Source organism: Numenius arquata, chromosome 24 (assembly GCF_964106895.1).
Source record: "Numenius arquata chromosome 24, bNumArq3.hap1.1, whole genome shotgun sequence".
NCBI classification, from domain to species: domain Eukaryota; kingdom Metazoa; phylum Chordata; class Aves; order Charadriiformes; family Scolopacidae; genus Numenius; species Numenius arquata.
Window position 1 is genome coordinate 2,168,531 of NC_133599.1, and position 18,039 is coordinate 2,186,569.

Below are 18,039 nucleotides of genomic sequence, written 5' to 3' on the forward strand. Positions count from 1 at the left end.
TGCAAAAATGCATTTCACTTTGCCATAGAAGCTTTACTATTCCATTCTATACACATTATTTTACATGTTTTACAATAGACATGAAAAATAAAATTCACATGACCTAGGCAAGACAATATTCGAACCAAAGGCACTGCCAACAGTATTTTGCGCTTAAGGAAGGGGCTGATCCTTCTATCCTCGACACAGCTCAACCGACCATTGAGAATTTGAGTTTCGAGATCTACCAAAAGTCTTCCACCGCCCCCTCTCTTGAAAAACCAAAAAAGAAAGAGCCCTCCACTTTTGCGGGAGGTTTTTCAGCAGCATTCACGGGAATTGCATAAAAGCCATGCCTTCTACCAAATGTCAAAGACATGCTGGGTTCCAGGGGAGGAGAGGGTGATGGTCACCAGAACTCTAGTAGAAAACAACAACAACAGAAAAGAAATCTTTACAACTTTTAGCCGGCAGGATAAGGGATTTAAAAACCAAGCGTCTGGATCTTCTCCAAACCAACAGCAGTTTTTACAGTGTTCTTCCCCTTGACTGAACAGAAGTATTTATACAGCGCTTCCAAGACTCCAAGCGCTAGATCAACGTTATTTAAATTACTTCACGAGTGCACGGTGAAGTAATAAGTATTCTTATAAATGGACAAACAGCCCCAGAGCGTGGAAATTGCTGCTCTATTTGGGCTGGCGCCACGTTAAAGGTCCTCTGGGTGTGGGGTACAGCGCGGCGGGAGGCCCTTCCACCAAAGCCTTCTCCACCACCGAGACAGGAGCCGTGAGAGCCTGCAGAAAGCGGCATTTCTACAAACCGAGGGGCTTTAAGTGATGCAGTTGCTCTCTTATTGTTTATAAACAAACATAGTCAAGTATAAATCTGGAAAAAAAAAATAAAAATAATCCCAAGCAGTCACCTTCAAGAAGGAAACAAAACAGCTCCTCGTCCCTCCGTGGACGAAAGCGGCCTCATCGCAACAGAGCTTCAGGTACTTGTGGGGACAGGACTGAGAAGGCCTCGTGGCAAAAGCCCCTTCCCAATTTCCACCTTTAGCCCCAAATGCAAAGTTTTCACACTTAAGGGGGAAAAAAAAAAAAAAAAAAAAAAGGCACTGAGGTAAATTTTGGAGTCTTCCACATCGTCTCTGTGGTAACTGTGACCCCCCAACCTGTTGCCTCCCTTCCCGCCCCACGCTGGTGGGGGCCCAGCGGCCTGCAGCGAGCTGAGGGACACTCCTTCATCGGGTCACTTCGAAACCCTTCCACATGCTCTGTCTGAATCCGAATATTGTGAATATTCCGTTCTATCTTTACGCTTTGTTGCGATGTCCTGTGTAAACAAGCGGGAAGACCGGACCTGGCTGTGCTCGGGACCAAGCACGGAGTAAACATGGCCCCAGGGGGATCAGGGTGGCCGCTTGGAGTTATGGCAGGAACTGACGCTCCAGCTCAAGGATTTTTATCAAGGATGCGCAGTGCGTGCATCGAAAACAGCGGGGACCCTGAGAGAGGGGGAGAGAGACTTCCCAGCTCCACGTAGGGAGCGAAACCTCCCCGGCCATGCAGGCAGAGCACCGAGGGGGAGTGGGGAGGAGGAGACGCCATGTACAGAGTGACAAGAGAAGGTGGCATGTCAGGGACAGGATGGTGGGGGAGCAGCACAAGGAGAGTTAGCGAGAGGAGGCACAGCCGTGAGGAGGACACCCGAGCCTTGGTTCCCCTTCTCTCCCGGCACTAAGGATCCCTGTGCTCCTGGCGCCATGTCCATGCCTGGCCCCAGTCTCGGCTCCTCTCCCTCGGGGCCAGACCTGTTCGTCACTCAGAGTGGGTTTGATTTGTGAAAGAGGGTTTGGAGCTTTCCTGGCTCACTCTGTTGGATATGTATTGCTAAACATTCAGTATCGAACCGTTGGCCCATGCCCCAACCACCATCTTTACGCTTTTAAACGTAGGTCCCAATTCCTACCGAGTACAAAACTGGTAAAACACTGGCTATCTTAGCTCAGCATCAGGGGTAGTTGCTTTAATTCACATCTGTTCTCAAAACTGGAAGTTACCTAGAATCAAAATGGACGACTTTTCCTGAAATTAATATTACCAAGTTTCAATAACACTTACTGACAGACTGTTTGGGTGTTGCAGCTGCCGTGGTGTCAGGACTTCACCCTTCCCTGGCTCTCTCAGCCCTGAACGAGTCCGTCCGACATTGGCTACGGCTGCAACACCCACACGGTTTGGTGCAACCACCTCCTCCGCTGAATCTGCCGCTTCCTGCGCTCTACTTACAAAACGAGGACTCGGCCACGTGGGGACAACGCCACGAGCCCCGGCACCGCCGAACGGGGACACGCACGTGGCTGGGAGGAGCGTGAATGGCAAGTGTTACCCTGCTCACAACATCAGCCGGGAGATGCTCCTGTTGGGGTTTAACACTCGGCGTTTTCCACGGGGCTTCTCCATCAGACGGTGGAGCTGAAAAGCGAAGCAGCAGCTGCGTTTGGTTTTAAAACTGTGGCCGTCAACAAACAGGTTTCCCGTTCTTTGACTGGCTCCGGTCCTGGGATAAGAGGTTTCAGAAGAAGGAAATGCTCTGTGTTCATTTTATGGGTGCTGGGAGCCAGTCCTTAATGGAAGGGTGAAAAGGGAAAGTGACTACTATAAGGTGTCCTGAGAAGTGTCTTTTCATTTTAAAAATAGTATGTAACTTAGTCTGGTGCCCGGTGCCTCCCGAGGGGCTATCCCGGCTTGCCTCTGGCTTCTTTCAGGGTCTGCTGCAGTCTCTGTTTAAACTTCTCGTACTTCCTCTGCACCTGCTGGATTTTGTCCTTCTCCTCTTTGTCCAGTATCATCAAGAAGTTCTGTAGCTCTGGGATGGAGAACGCGTCCCACTGCAGAAACAGCAGAAACAGAGGAAAATAAGCACAAACCGTTCACCTTGCTGCTTTTGTGTTGTTTTTTATTCCCCCTGAATCTGTAAAGAGGAACAATAGAAGACATTTAAACATGTATCTGATCTCCAGGCAGCTTAATCTCACAGCGTCACGTTGTGAGAGAGCTGGGATAATGGGCTACAGCATCAAGGACCATCCCAGCCCTGAGCCCCTGAGACCGTAGATTTAATAGAAATCATCTTTACTCAGGTGAATTAAAGCTCCCGCTGCAAGAGATGGCAGAGCTCCCTAGGGAATTGAAATATATATGGAAATAACTGACACGGCATTCACTCGCACTTCCCTTTATGAAGGTGGGGGGGAGGTCCCAGCAGGAGCCAGTTCTCTTTATTTTACTGCAAAGTTACCAAAACTGTTGGAGCTTCAGAGCAAAGCTCTTGGCACGGGGTGCCAGCAGCCTGGCTGCTCCGGCTGTCACCTCCACCGCAGGGCCAAGGGTGACAATTGCCATCACTTAATGACTGCTGTCCTGTGCCTGCTCAGCAGCGCCGTGTCCCCACGGAGCCGGTGTCCCCATGGTGTCCCTGCCACTGCAGCCCCACTCCTCCGGTGACACAGCACAGCCCAGGCACCCCATGCGGGGCAGAATCCCACGGGACGTGGCAGCTCCCAGCGTTGGCCTTCGTCATAGTGGGGAGCATGATTGCAGCCAAAAACTCGGCTGCAAATTTATTACCTGAGTGTCCCCGGCTTCTGCTTAAATTAGGGGACTGCTTATAACAGCGTTTAGCTAATCTAATTATGGAGGATTAACTCTGGGGTGGCGTTGCTTGGTTCTGTAAACAGATTATGGGTTGGCCATCAAAACTGGCCTCAGCATTTTCACAGCTCAAGCTTGAGGTTTTTTTTTTAAACCAACATAATTTAGGAGCAATAAATTACCCAACGTTTGGGTTTTTTTGTTTGTTTGTTTGTTTTTAAGTAAGGTACAAGCAGCCCATTCAGTTGATAATTCATCTGGAGAAAAACTGATATCACAGTCAGGATTTTAGCAGGCAAATCCAGCAGCGTTGCTTGCGTGGCACGGCTCCAGCCCCTGCTGTCTCTGCCGTGCGTGGCCTGGCCCTGCCACGCCACCACGCGCTCCATGACACTGCTAACATTCATGTGAAAACCAAGGGAAAGAGTCACCGACGTACCTCAACTTCCCCTGTTTCGTTTTCCTTCAGCACGAAGCTGAGCACGTCGGTGTCGGGGCCCGCCAGCAGCCGGAGGTACAGGGGGTACTCGGTGAGAGGGAGCTTCTGGAAGAGCACTGCAAGGGACAGCAGAGGTCCACAGTCAGCCTGTGGCTGCCAGGCCAAAGCTCAGGAGCTCAACTGGAGCACGTAAAAGCAGTCTGTGCTGCTCAGGATCACAGTGGAAGCAGCTGAGTCTCTAACACACATCCATAACGATCTCTGTTAGGTCTTAGGTGGCTTCAGCTCCCTTCTGAAAATCAGTAATTCCCCATTACCTTAAGCAGCATCACCTCCTGGGGGTGATGACCTGGGGAGGTCAGGCCATTTATTCATCTGACAGTTTTAAACTGAAAGAGGGGAGATTGAGATGAGATGTGGGGAAGAAATTCTTTGCTGTGAGGGTGGTGGGACCCTGGCCCAGGTTGCCCAGAGAAGCTGTGGCTGCCCCATCCCTGGAGGGGTTCAAGGCCAGGTTGGAGGGGGCTTGGAGCAACCTGGTCTGGTGGGAGGTGTCCCTGCCCAGGGCAGGGGGTGGCACTGGATGGGCTTTAAGGCCCTTTCCAACCCAAACCATTCTATGATTCTATGACTTTTAGGCACTGCCTGCCTGACACACCACTGACTCCTAGAAGAATGCTTGGGGTATGTTTCTCCAACACAAAATGGTAAAACCAATCAGTGGCAGGAAAGCCGGTGGGTCCCAGGACATGAACTCACCTTGCCCATCCTTCCGCATCTCCTTGAAAAGTGCAAACTTCTGAGGGTTATCCACCACCATGAACTTCTTCAGGAGCCCGTGGATCACCTCGCTCACCGTGGTCGTGCTGCTGATGTGGAGCTGCTTGATGGCATCCAGCGGCAGGTAGAAGGAGGTTCTCTTGTCCGTCATGTCGGCCAGGTTCACCTCCTTGAGGGCATCGTAGATGGACTGTGGCCGGATCCCTGCCGGCACCGTCACGGGCCGGCGCAGTTTCAAATGCACTTTAATGAAACCCGTGTACGTCCCATCGTCGTTCTAAAGCAAAGGAGAGGGGGGGGGTCAGGCTCCAGGGAGCCTTTTCCAGTCCTGCCCCCAACTACGAGGGGCTTTCTGGTCACCGGCGCTGCAGCCTGCAGGGTGGCTGCAGGAGTTTCCACCCCACGGTACTGCCAGGAGTCTGAGGGTTTCTTATTAATCACGTAAAAAGTAACCAGTAATTTCGGGTTAGTCACTACTGATTTTCTCCTGTTTCTTCCACTCGGTAATGACTCATCCCTTCCTCACATCTGTGCGATCTCCTCTTATTTAAACCCAACACTGCTACAAGTCAGTTATGGAAACCATTACATGTCATTTGTAGTTGCACTTAAGTGAGAATTTGAAACCTCGGGGAAGGTCTCTACGCGAGATCTCCCAACTGTATGCCGCACGTTTTATTCCCTGCTTATGGGATTCTCATATCTCCATGTCATAATAAATCATTCAAAATCAGCCCATCTCATGACAGGTCCCTTGCCCTACCCTCAGCTCTGCAAAAATGCAGAAATCAAGAGAAGAGCCTGGCTCCGTACAGTCCATCCACAGGTGCCACCGGGAACAAGCCGAGGGATCCCGCTCGGGAGCTGGGAGCACTGGCCTCTGGTCCCACCTAAGGGCCACCACCAGCGGCTGGGCCCAGCCGAGCCCCAGTGCTGCAGCGAGTCTCAAGACTCTATTTTCTTAAGCTTCAAGCAAAGTAACTCAAGAGTAACCGTTTGGGTCCCAAATGACTCCTTGAGGTCAAGGGGTGATAAAAATCAGCCGGCGAGAAATTCCAGCAGAAATTACTGTGCAGCCTTCACAAAGGAAATTATTGTAAGATCTACTATTTTAAATAAACTTCAGGTTTGTTTTCAGCTGCCAGCGAGCACCAGGCAGTTAGGTGGCTGCTCTTCTTGGAAGTTCTACAGTTTAATTATTTCACTCTTTAAGAAGCTTTTCCCCGACTCTCTGTAAGATCCCGTGAAGTTTGTACCTTTGCAATATTCCAGTTTGTAAAGGAGTTGATTTCCTTGTCTTCTCACCACGTATCATCAAAGCTTTACTTAACGGGTGGTGACAAGCAAGTTTGCAATCAAAGCTCCAACGTCCACAACATCCACTGTGGTTCTTAGACCTCTGCTTAAACAAGCCCGGCAGTGGCAGAGGAGAAAAGCCTCTCTTTCTAGAAAGGCTTTGTGTTTCCAAATCCACTTTGCGTTTCTAAATACACTTTGTCTTTCTGAATCCACTTTGCGTTTCTAAATCCCCTCTGTGACAGCTGCTGAACTGCAGCCTCGCAGCCCGCCCTCCCCCGTGACTCATCCCTGGAGGAACAACGTGGGCTCATCTATTTGTGGCAAGTCATTCGCAGCACAAGGCTGGCCAGAGATTACCATGCCAGTGCTCCCAGTATGAAAGGGGATGGAGGCAGGGGAGGGTTATCTCAAGTGTCAGTGACTAAGGCTAAGAAAACCCAATCTGCTTTTTCTCTTGGGTAAGGAAGACAAAGAATCTCAGCAGCCACAAGCCCTCTTGCCTTGGAGATGCCTTCCTAGAGCCTGGCTCAGTTCAGAGCCCAGGGAAACCAGGCTCAGCCCTTCTGTGTATTAGGTAAATATTGCCCAGTACATACCAGCTTCATCAACAGGCAGTTTGTAACTTTTGCATTGTATTTTTCAATTTTCTGTTTGATCTCCTGGATGGTCGGAGGCTCGGGTTTTTCTTCTTCTACTGTTTGTGTTACATTCTGAAATGAGAAGAGACAGGTTTTAGTGGTTTCATGTATTGGGCAACACCACATCTGTCCAGCTCTGCTTGTGTTTGGGAAATGCAGGAGTGAAGAGGCCACGCAGACCCTGAGCTCATGGTAACAGCGATGGCGCAGGTGGAGATGGTCCCTACTGCCAAGAGGCCAAACGTGCAGGATGCCACGTCCCTGCCCCAAACCACCTCTGTGCACCAGTGACAGCCAGTGGAGGGAAACGCAGTGTCCCAGTTAGTGGAACACTGAGGCACAGAGCAGTAAAGCCATCCCAGTACAAACCAGGGCAAAGAATCCAGCTTCTAAAACCCGCTTTCAAAAATGCCACCTGCACTTGCCGAGCGTTTCTTTGCTTGTTGCATCACCACTGAAAAATCACATCCTATTTCCAGTATCTGCGACTCTGCATACCCAGGCCAGGCACCCCCTTAAAAACCCGGGGTGCTCCTCAACCACCTTCCATCAGGTTCACCCAGGCAGCACCTGAAGTTAAAGCTCTGCTGGATTACTCCTCCTTAGCTTTGGAAATTATAGCTCAGAACAGAGACATAAAAAAAAAAAAAACACAACAAAAAAAAAACCCCAACACATAAATCACAAAAGTGGCAAGGTGGCTGCATAACTAATAAATCAGTTGCTAATAAATCAGTCAAGGCATCCAGACCATGTCAGAAACCCGTCAGTGTGGGCTCACTGGGAGGACACCGGCTGCTACTTCTCGCTCAGGTTTGGAGGAATTTCCTCTTGGGAAGCAAAGTGACAGACTCTGCGTAGGAGGGCTCTACCTGCAGGTTGCGCATGGAAATGTCGCTAATGAATAACGGGAAAACATGATCCAGTCGCGGAGAGGCAGCTCCCAAATGCAACCCAGGGCTTAGAGCGGTTAAGCAGAAAGGCAATGAATGGGTTTGGAGAAAGCGCCGGACCAGAGCCCAGAGCTCCAGGAGCGAGGGATGACCTGACTCAGGATGGGAGCAGAGTCCCAGCCAGGAGGATGCTGCCATGGGGTCAGAGCGGCTGCAAGACCTGCGCTAGAGGGGAGCAGGACCACGGTGCCAATTACAGGCCATCTCAAAGGGAAAAAGCAAGGTGAGAGCAAGAACAGTGTCAGGGGAGCCGGGAGGGAGACCGAAGAGACTCCGGGAACACAGAGCTGCAGATGGTTTTTGCAGAGAAGGTTTGTAGCAGCCTCGAGCGAGAGCCCGAGCCCCGCTCCCACCTCCCGTCTGCCCGAGTACCGCGGCGCTGGCTGTGAAGGCCACGGACACCCTGGAAACCCAACAGCAGGATGCGACCCTCCACCATCACACCCGGCGTGATGGCAGAGCCCAGGCACTGTGGGAACACAAGAACTAGTGAGCTCTTTCCCAAAAATCTACTGGAAGGCAGGTCCAACAGCAGCATTCAAGAAGCCTCGATGACTTTATTGCCACAAGACCACTGGAAACTCCCTACATGAGGCTCATCTTGTGCATCAAGGTTTGACACCACTTTGGCCTGGGGTTACCCAAAGCAGAAGGGCTTTCCATCCAGCCAGGAGACCAGGTTTCCTCTAGAGCACAGCCTTCAGCATCCCAAAATCCGGACCTGCTGCAAACAAGCTTGCGTGTGCCTTGGACGATGCTCAGTGGGCCGGATTTCCCAGCACAGCGCTCTGCTGCCTTTCCACAGCTCCCCACCTTCCCCGGAGATAGGCTGGGAATACATTTCACCAGCGCTCCCAGATTTTGTGTGGGCTTGCTCAGAAGCCAGCATTAGCAGAGAGCAGAAAGCGTGAAGGGATGTGCTATCAAGGCCGGTACAGAACGAAAGCTTTAACCTCCATAAAGGAAAAAAAAGGGGAAAAAAAAAAAAAAGCAATTTTGGGAGCAAAGCTTGTCTCTTCCCAGGCAGCCACGCAGTACATGAGACCAGGATGCAGCAAGCTGTAAATAAGCCAATATCGCCCCAGGCTACCCATGATATTTCTTTTAGGAGGAGAATCAAGCACAGGACCAAGTGAAATCCCGGTTGCAATCTGGCAAGATGGCTAGAGCCCTGGGAATCGCAAGCCCCACATTCTCTCTTGGGAATCGCTTGAATGAGAGTTCACAATTTCTGCTCGAGACAGGCAAACAGTACGAGACCTCCCGAAATGCAGATCTTGGAGCCCAATGGAGGAACACTCACACTGCATTACAGTCTCCTCCTTGTTCAGTGCCTTAAGAAAACAAAAGCAAAGCCTTCCTGAAGTATTCAAGAATGGCACGTAAACATCCACTTATCATAATGGCAATTTCAACTCCCTAATTTATCAAAATCCTCAGGCACATGCTTCACTGCAGTCTCTTGACTGCAATAGCTCTTATACAGCTGCACACAGGTGCTGGGCTGGCGTGAGAGTCTTAAAAATAATGCCAAGGGTAGAGATGTTCAAAAGTAGCGCTGGGGAAAATAAAAAATGAAAAACAACAAACTTCCCTTTAAGTTAACGGAAGAAGTGCTCTCAGAAAGCCTCCACTTCCTCACGTCCCCCATCTGACGGCGCTGGGGGGGGTGGCAGCGTGGCTGTGCCTGTCCCCAGGGATGAGAGAGGTCTCCAGCGAGGGAGACCCCTGGAACCATCCCCTCCTGCATCCAAAGGGACCCCGGGCTGCAGGGCAGAGCCGCGGTGGTGAGACACGTGTGCCACACTTCATCCCTGGCCCAGACCCTCCCAGACACGCACAGCAGAGACATACAGAGCGGCTCAGTCTGTCCCTGTCACTGCAACCTGCTCCTCTCCAGTGGGAGAAGTCCTTCCCCTCTTGTGATGCTTCCAGCTGTGGAAAATAGCACATGCCAGCAATTAAGAGCTCTCCGAGCAGCTCACAGCAACGATGCTGCCTGGTTTCCATGGAGGACGCACGGTGCACCCAGGAGGGCAGCAGCCTGGAGCGGTGCCGGTCCCCAGGGTGTCACAGCAGGCTCACAGCAGACGCTAATTGCTCTGTGCTCCAGGGAACCTAAATCACTGGCAGCAGGAGGAGCAGGAAGCCTGGCTCAGGAACATGGTGTTGGTGGCACCACGTCACCAGTCTCGTGCCGTGTCCCTGCACAACTCCACCAACGAACCCCTGCAGCTGACCCTGCCGGGGCACCCAAAGCTGCCCAGCTGCAGAGATCGAATCCTGCTCCCACAAGCCGGAATGGGACAATGGCTGGGACACGCTGCCCTGGGAGGGGGGGCAGTTTGCCCCTCTCACCTGCTGCCCCCACCCTGGCAGCGCTGGGAAAGGCAGGAGGCTGCTCAGCTCCCACCTGCACAAAGGTTTTCCCAAATCACTGCCTTCCTCTGCCCATCCTGCAGCTTCCTGATGCTCAGACCTTGGTCTGGGAAAACATATTAGGAAAGAAAGCTGCCCATAATTTATTTATTTACCACATCTATTTGTTTTGTCTAACCCAGTGTTACGGTTTGAAGAACACACAACAGTTTATTGTCATTTAGACAATTATTCTATCCCTGATGACCCTTCCCCACCCAGGAAGGGAAATCGGGGAAAAAAAACCCCAACAATTTACATGATCTTGTGGCCACAGCTACAGGTAACAGGTTGTTCTCTCCCCTTCCATGTCCAATTGTCATTGTAAAAGAAACCCTGCATTATGACAATTTGACAAACACAGGTTTTAACGGCCTTATTATGTTCTCTTTGGGTTATTTTGTAAGTCATCTCGCACCCGGTGTGGAATTAATTTGCTGTTATTAAGCTCCCAGTGTCAGTGACAGATGGTTTAACTGTTTCCACGGCAGCACAATCTAAGGTGTGCGGAGAGTAACCGACCTGCCCTGGAAAATAAAACCAGTGACCTCGCAGGGGGCTCTCGGCTTTGCCGGCAGCTACGACCTGGCTGTGGGTTTGAAGATGCGTCTCCGAAGCATCAGGTTGTGCGTGTGGCATAAAGCAGCGTGGGACTCCCAAGCCCCTCGTCCCCTACACGTCAGCTGCGGCGCAAAAACCAAGCCAGAAGTTTCCACTTCCACAGCGTGAATGTCTAAGTGAGCCTGAAACGCAGCTCGGCCAGTTCTTACAACCGCTTTGATGTTAAAAGGAAAACTGCAACGTGTTATGAGAGTCAGCTGGACCAATACTGCAACAAAACACTGCCAGAACTGCAAATTCCAGCCCAGGGACAGCACAGGAGCCATCCTCTGCACCAGCATCCACCAGCTCACCTTCTTCCTGCACCGTCAGGCTCAAGGCAAAGCAAGTTTTAATCATCTCTTTCTACGCAGCAATCCCACTGTGGGGCTGATGAGCACAGCACACAGGACAATTCAACCCAAGGGACACTCTCCACACCCAAACCATCCGTCCCGTGGGACCCAGGGCAGCGCCATCCCAGCTCCGGCAGCTATCTAGGGCTGGGGGAGCCCTGCGGGACCACTGGGGCTCCAAGGGCTCACCCCACACCTCTTCTTGCTGTTCCTGGCAGCAATGCTCAGAGATATGCCACAAGCCCCCAGCAGCCGCCACCGCACCATCCCCAGCCCCCTGGGCACCCCACGGTCAGAGACTCTGCTTTTCTCTTTTACAGACCAAAACCCGCCTGCCAGCGGGACCCGAACCAGCCCAGCAGGACCCGAGCCACGGCGGGGGGAGCCCAGGGAAGGGCAGCCATGGTCTGGAAGGAGAAGTGCTGCTTCTTCCGTCATGTACAATTAAATCAGCTACTTCTTGCTCTTCACAAACCTACCCGGACCTCCGGTTTTGCAAAGTTTCTGGTGCAGACTATGCAATTCTGGCCGAAGGAAGAAAAACAGAAGCTATTAACCATAAACCGTTGCCACATTTCCTGTCGTACCGGGACAGGATGAAACAAGCTGTTAACAAAACAACAGCTCGGTAACTCTGCCTGCGCCTCAACCCTGGCAGTCCCTGCCGGACCCGCGGCTCTCCCGGCTGGAAACCGGGAAAAAGCCATATCAGCCACCCTCGGGGATGTCCTGGCCGCATGGCAGCACACCATGACGTCTGTGTGCCAGTCTGAAAAACCAGCACGTTCCCATCGCCTCCATCCCTCCACCCTCACCTGCAACTGGAAGGGAAGCGATGGTGAGACTGGGGCTGCCAGGCTGTTCCCACTCCCACCCTGTCAAAAACCTGGCGCAGAACATTGCATGGCCATGGATGCCAGAGTTAAACCCACAAGTAATGTGTGCCAGCATCATTTAAATTCAGCAGTTTACTGTCCTCTGTGAAGCTGCCATAAAATAACTTGCAGTGGGACGTAGGCACCACGGGCTGCAGAGGACCGAGCCTGGCCACGGTGGCCCAGGGCACCCACAGCAGCACGGCGAGGTGGACCTGCCCGTGTCCTCCCCCTGCCCATCACAGCCTGCTGCAAACGGGCTCCCCTTCCATAACCTACATTATTTCTCAACTGTAAGAAATACCTATTGTAAGAAAGGACTTGAGCCTCAGCTGGCACTTGGGCTAATGCTCGGCAGGATAAAAGCCGCCCAGAACAAGTGCCCTGGGACGAGGCAGGCGGCTGAGACGCACAATGCCCATGGCCCAGGGCTGGGTAGCCGTGGCCCCAGCGAGTTAGCCACACCGGCCTCCTCTTCGCAATCTACCATTCACCTAATGAGCCATAAGCTTGTGACAGGCTATTACGGGGGAGGTAAAAAACCCATGGGCCATCACGATTATGGTGACATACTCTCAAAGGAGCGATTCTAAGCCAAGAAAGGCAGTAACAAAGCCTCAGTGACAGATTTGTCTATTTATCGGTTTGCAAGGATGCCAGGAGAGACGGGCTCCAGCTGAAGAGTGTCCTTCCTACAGCCTCTCACCTTGTAGAAGTTAATCCCCAACTTAAAAACCTTTTTAAAGCAAGAAAGGCAGCAGCTCCGCACCATGGCAGAGCTCTCTGCTGGGAATAACAGCTCTAGACAGGACGGTGTCCTCTCCCCACAGCTCCCCATCCCACCACAGCCCCAGCCAGCCCCAAGGAGCCAGCACATGGTTGGATGCACAGCTCAGGAGGTGGAAGACCAGCACCTCATGAACCATGGCTTTGGTAGCCATAAAACCAGACACAGAAAGGCACCCTAGGGAGAAAGGCTGAGCCTGCACTTCCACGGGGCGCTGCTTGGAGTGAGTGCTGCTTCCCTGCAGCCACCAAGCAGCCTCGGGGACACTATCCCTGTCCCTCGCTCCCAGCCAGTTCTCCTCACCAGTTATTTAGCGAATGGATTTGAACAGCAGAACGGTGGAGATGGATTTGGCCCAACATCACCATATTCTTGGCAACGACCGTCTTATCTAGAGGCAGGAGTGGCCAAGTCCTCCCTGGCGTGCTCGGGCACAGGTCCATCGCCATTTACATCAGCGACGCTTGACAATTTGCATTCCCCAAAACTCAGCCCAAGCTCTCGCTTTGGCTCCCACTTTCAGATTGCATGAGTACTTCTAAGACCTCTTCTGGAGGGATTTTATGCCTCAGGGCATCAATCCTTAATTCTTCTGCTTAATAAGGAAAGATCTGTCTTGAAAATCAGAAAACAAAGCCCAGAGAAGCTGCTGGCCAGGGAGCCACAGTTCAGAGGAGCATCACCAGCCCAAACCCTGTGATCACCATCACACCACAGCACGGAGGACTGAAGAGAAATGTGAATGCTCCAAATTTGAGCCAGAAACATGAGAACCGGCAGCTCAGAACTGTAAACCCAGGTGCAGCAGGGAGCAGTGGGGCTGGGGTAGCACCTCACAGCCCGATCACAGTCACCAGGGAGCTGGGACATCTCTGCTCTCACACAGCTCTCCATCACTGCCAAACGCCCGGTGCCTCCCCCGCCACCGCACACTCCCACGGTTCACAGCACTACGTGGGGAAAAGATCGACTGCTCGAGCATGGACAGGCAGGGGGAAGAATCATACAACAGATCTGGAGAAAAAAAACAAACAAACAACAACCCAAAACACCAAAAAAACCCAACCCAAACAACATATTTCACTCCCTTTGAGAAATTCAAATAAGATGCTGCGGTTTACTTTGGAGTTCAGGGGAAAAGGCAAAAGACAGGAGAGCAGTGCATCTCTAGAGAAGGCGAGAAGGATCGGTGCTGCATTTCAGAGAGGTTAGAGGCAAGTGAAGATGGGCTCGGTGTTTTGATTGCCATGGAGATTTCACTTAGAAACCGTTTTTACTGCCGCATCCCTGCTCAGCAGCAAGAGCTGAGCAGGTTCTCCTCATCTCAGGGGGGTCTGGGCTGGACAGGACCCCACGGGTGCCCAACCACACCACCATCTGCGCGCAGAGACCAGACTGGTGAGACCCCAGCCCAGATCGAGGAGGCTGCGTGGATCAGAGGGATCTGCTGATCCTTGGGAGCAGACATTTGGGAACTGATCGCAGCCTCGCAGGGCCAGGAGAAGCCCCTTTTCCCCAGGAGAGGTGCTCCAGCACCACCCCTGTGTCCCAGGCTGTGCCAGACCCCCTGCAGACCTGCCTCCCCTCTGGAAATCACTCCATGATCCAACAATCCTTCGGAGGATGGAGACAAGGGGCCAAGGACAGGGCCTTGTACTGGTCCCTCGGCTCTGCCTCCTTCTGCATCGCACCCTGCACTGCACCAGGCAGGGGGATGCCCCTCTGCCCACCCAATGCAGGCAACACGAACTGTTGCTGGTTACCTGCAGCCCCCAAACGGCACAGATCTGCACCCAATGGCCAGCCAATTTGGGGACTAGGGGGTTTCTCCAAGGCTGTATGGGATCTTGGAGATCACCTCATCCAGCCCCTGCTTAGGTTTTGATCTCCTCCAGGGATGTAGCCCCCATTGCAGGCACCACCGCACGTTGCCGCCATGGAGGGGTCAAAGAGAGGGACAAAACAGAGACAGGGCCAAAACCACCACTGCGGTGTCCTCCAATTCTTGCCCGAGCCCATGAAACTCCCCGCTGGCTGCTCCCTCTATCACAGGGGACCCCCCATGGTGGTCTCTGCTCCACAGAGCAACACCAGCACCTAGTAGCACAGCACCATCATCCGTGCATCCCACCACGAGCACCGCCACGATGCCACAGCTTCAGCAGAGGAGGCTTTTGCCTGCTAGGTTCCGGCAGGGACCCCTGCCCGGGCACGGACCTGGCCCCATCGCCCTCACCCCTGGATCCTACCCCTGGGGGGATCCCACCCTGAGGGCCTGCATTCCAGCCCTCCTGTTCTCTATTCTTGGACAGAAACTTGCCCCTTTCTCCTCTAAGCCGGCTCTCCCGGCAGCCACCGATGCAGGACTCCAAGAGCAATTCTGCAGAGTTTTAAGCAATCAGGCTCCAGGCAGAAGCCACTGAAGCCGTTCAGCTGAAGAGTCAGGAAAATGCCAAGTAATAGATCTCTGGGGATGAGGTCACATCTGAGATCTAAAACGGCTCTTTGCTAATGAAGAGTGATTATGCTGCTGGTTCTGAAAATAAAAAGAAATTACAAAATTCCTAGAAAGAGGCTCTTCAGACTAATACAGTTATTTCAATCAGAAAAATCGTTTCTTTAATCACAGTGATCAAATTCTGCTCTTTATTTTTTTAATGGCGGGAGGCCTGTCTGCCTCCTCCTACCCCACGGACAACACGTTTCCTCTGGGATTGTTTTCAGAGTCTTTTAAGACTCTAAGTTACCTGTATTGAGCTTATTCCTGCCCAGCGCAGGGCATGCCCACGGGCCAGCAGCTGCCACACTGACCACACTGGGCATCCTGGGCTCAGGAATCATTCCTGGGCGCCTAAAGATGGACAAACACTGCAGTTCCAAACACACCCAGCAGGTTAACTCACTTTTGGGTCCAATAGGATGGTTTTTTGCACATGGCCACAAGCAGGTACCGTACTTGGTGGTGAAATGCAATGCTGCTGCCACACGCAGCTCCTGCACTGAGTGCGGTGGTGGAATTCCACATTCAATAATATTGCTCAAGAGAAGATGCCAAGTAAGAAAGGGGGGACAGGGAGTGAAGCAAACCCCAAAGGAGATGTCCACCTTGGGGCTGGGCCTATCTCCTGTCCCTCTACTTTGCTGGCTGCTCCCCAGGAACATGCTCTCCTCTGCACACCATCCAGCCTGGTCTCACCAGACCGCCACCATCTCCTCCTCCTCCTCCCCACCACAGTCCAGGGTCAGCTCCATCCAGAGCTGAGGCCCATCCTCATCCTCTCGCAGGACCTGTGCTACCAACAACCCCACAGCATGCTACAAACCCCCAAAAACCTTCTCCCATCAGGCCTGAGGATGGTTTCCAACCCCATCTGGAAAAACCTAAGGACTCTCCTCCACGCGCAGACCCATTACACAACGTCATTTACTTGAGCAGCAAATTTTGTGTATGTGGTTGTTGTGTTTTGGTTTTTCTTTTTTCATGCACAGGAACCATTTCCTCCCTGTAACACCAAACCCCCGAAAAGCTCCATCTTCTCCAGCAGCCGCGAGGTCTGTCGCCCACGCCGGCTACATCCAGGTGAGGAGCCGGGCGAAAAGGGGCCGCAGAAGCCCCCGACCCTTCTGCGAGGGAGAGCCCCCCCGGGCACGACTACGATCAGGCTGATTTTGAAAGGTGGCTGAGGATCTGCAGTGCCCTGGCTCAAACAGAACAGCGATAAACCAGTGCAAGAGGCGCTGCACCCCGCGCTAACGCCGCGCTCGTTCACGGCTCCTACACAAATGAATCATCAAATGACATTTAAAAACCAGCAGTACGTGTCGGTTAATCATAGCGAGAGGGAGCTGCTGGCTAACAGGGAATATCCCGTGTTAAACCCCAGGGAGCATTTCTTCCAAAGAAATCAAAATAAAATTACCAGTGGATTTAAACTCTCCCCCAGATCTTCGTGTTCCCCCCCCAAAAAAAAAGGAGAACAGCCCAGGTTGGCGGCAGAGCCCTCCCGACTCCACGCTGCAGAAAGGCGAACCCCAAAGCTCCTGCTGGGGATTGCAGCTCGGCAGCCTCGGCCCTGCAAATACAGCGGAGCCCGCACAGGAGCGCCTCGGTGCTGGGGAATTTTAAATTTTTTTTTTTTTATTTTTTTTTTTAAAGTGAAAAAGCAGCTCCCCGGGGCCAGATCTCATCTCTCAGCTCTTGTTCCTGAGCAAAACCCCCACTTCCGCAGCAGCGCCTTCGTGCCTTCTCCTTTTATGCTCAGTTCTGGTTGGGGCCCCAAAGTTTATGACAGGGATGATTGTGTTTTTTTTTTAAATAAACACTAAAAAAAAACCCCATGAAGCAGCCTTGTCAGTATTACTGATACAGAAACCTCGCCCTGGGGTGAAGCACTGCCCAGCCAAGCGCTCTCCCCTTCTCCAAGGCAGACACATGCACCCCAGCGCCCAAAAAGGGGCCAAATTCATCACTGCGTTAATAAGTTTGCAGATTAATTTAGTCCAGTAACTTTCCCCATCTCCCTATCCACCCGGCAGGTGCAATTTTCACTATCGGCATGTATTTTGCGAGGCCAAACCACAGGTCCCTGGCCGGGAGCCTGACCCTGGGGATGTCAGAGTTGATGCCTGCAAACCCCCCCCCTCCCCGCCCCGCAAAGCTGAGAAACCACATTTGGAGTCGGCTCCTCCACCGTGGATCCCCCCAGGGACGGGACGGGACAACCCAGCACGGCAAAAGGTTGAGACATGGATGAGAGAAGGGAGCGGGCAGAGCCCCCCTTCCCCACCAGCATCTCCACTGGCTGCAAGCTAATTTTGGCAGCACCTGCAGCCAAACGTGCAGAAACACAGACAACCCCCCCACGGCCACCAAACCCCCCCCCCCACCTCCCGCTCAGCACAGCCCCTTCTCACTAGTTTTTAAGCTGTTACCTTGGCAGGGACCTTGTTCGGCGTGCTCCGGAAGAAAGAGGTTTTTGCCGTGAAAAAGCAATCCTCAAGGTCTTCATCCAAGCTACAGTACCCGCTGCTCATGCTGCTGCCGATGGTCATCGAAGCCCGGCGGAGGCGAGAGGCCGAGGGCGCAGGGGGCTGGCCGGGGGGCTCGGGGGGCCGGCAACCATCGGCGGTCCCCGCTCCGGCGTCCGGCTCTCACATCCTCGGCTCGCCGGCGCTTATCTGCAATAGCTCCTTCTGCTCATCCTCCGGAGCCAGCGGAGCTATTTCTCTTTAACAGGCAGCCGTGCCGGGTAACCC

General features: G+C 52.7%; 1 protein-coding gene across 1 annotated transcript; it reads right to left on the minus strand.

Moving 5' to 3' along the window:
- Nucleotides 1-2,722: 2,722 nt before the first annotated feature.
- On the minus strand, nt 2,723-17,835 carry RASSF5 (Ras association domain family member 5). The gene is made up of 5 exons (XM_074163247.1): nt 17,716-17,835; nt 6,753-6,866; nt 4,837-5,134; nt 4,078-4,193; nt 2,723-2,875 (listed from the first exon to the last, which is right to left on the minus strand). Exons 1-5 carry the CDS (start codon nt 17,833-17,835, stop codon nt 2,723-2,725), a joined length of 801 nt encoding a protein of 266 aa, XP_074019348.1.
- Between the last annotated feature and the right edge of the window lie 204 nt (nt 17,836-18,039).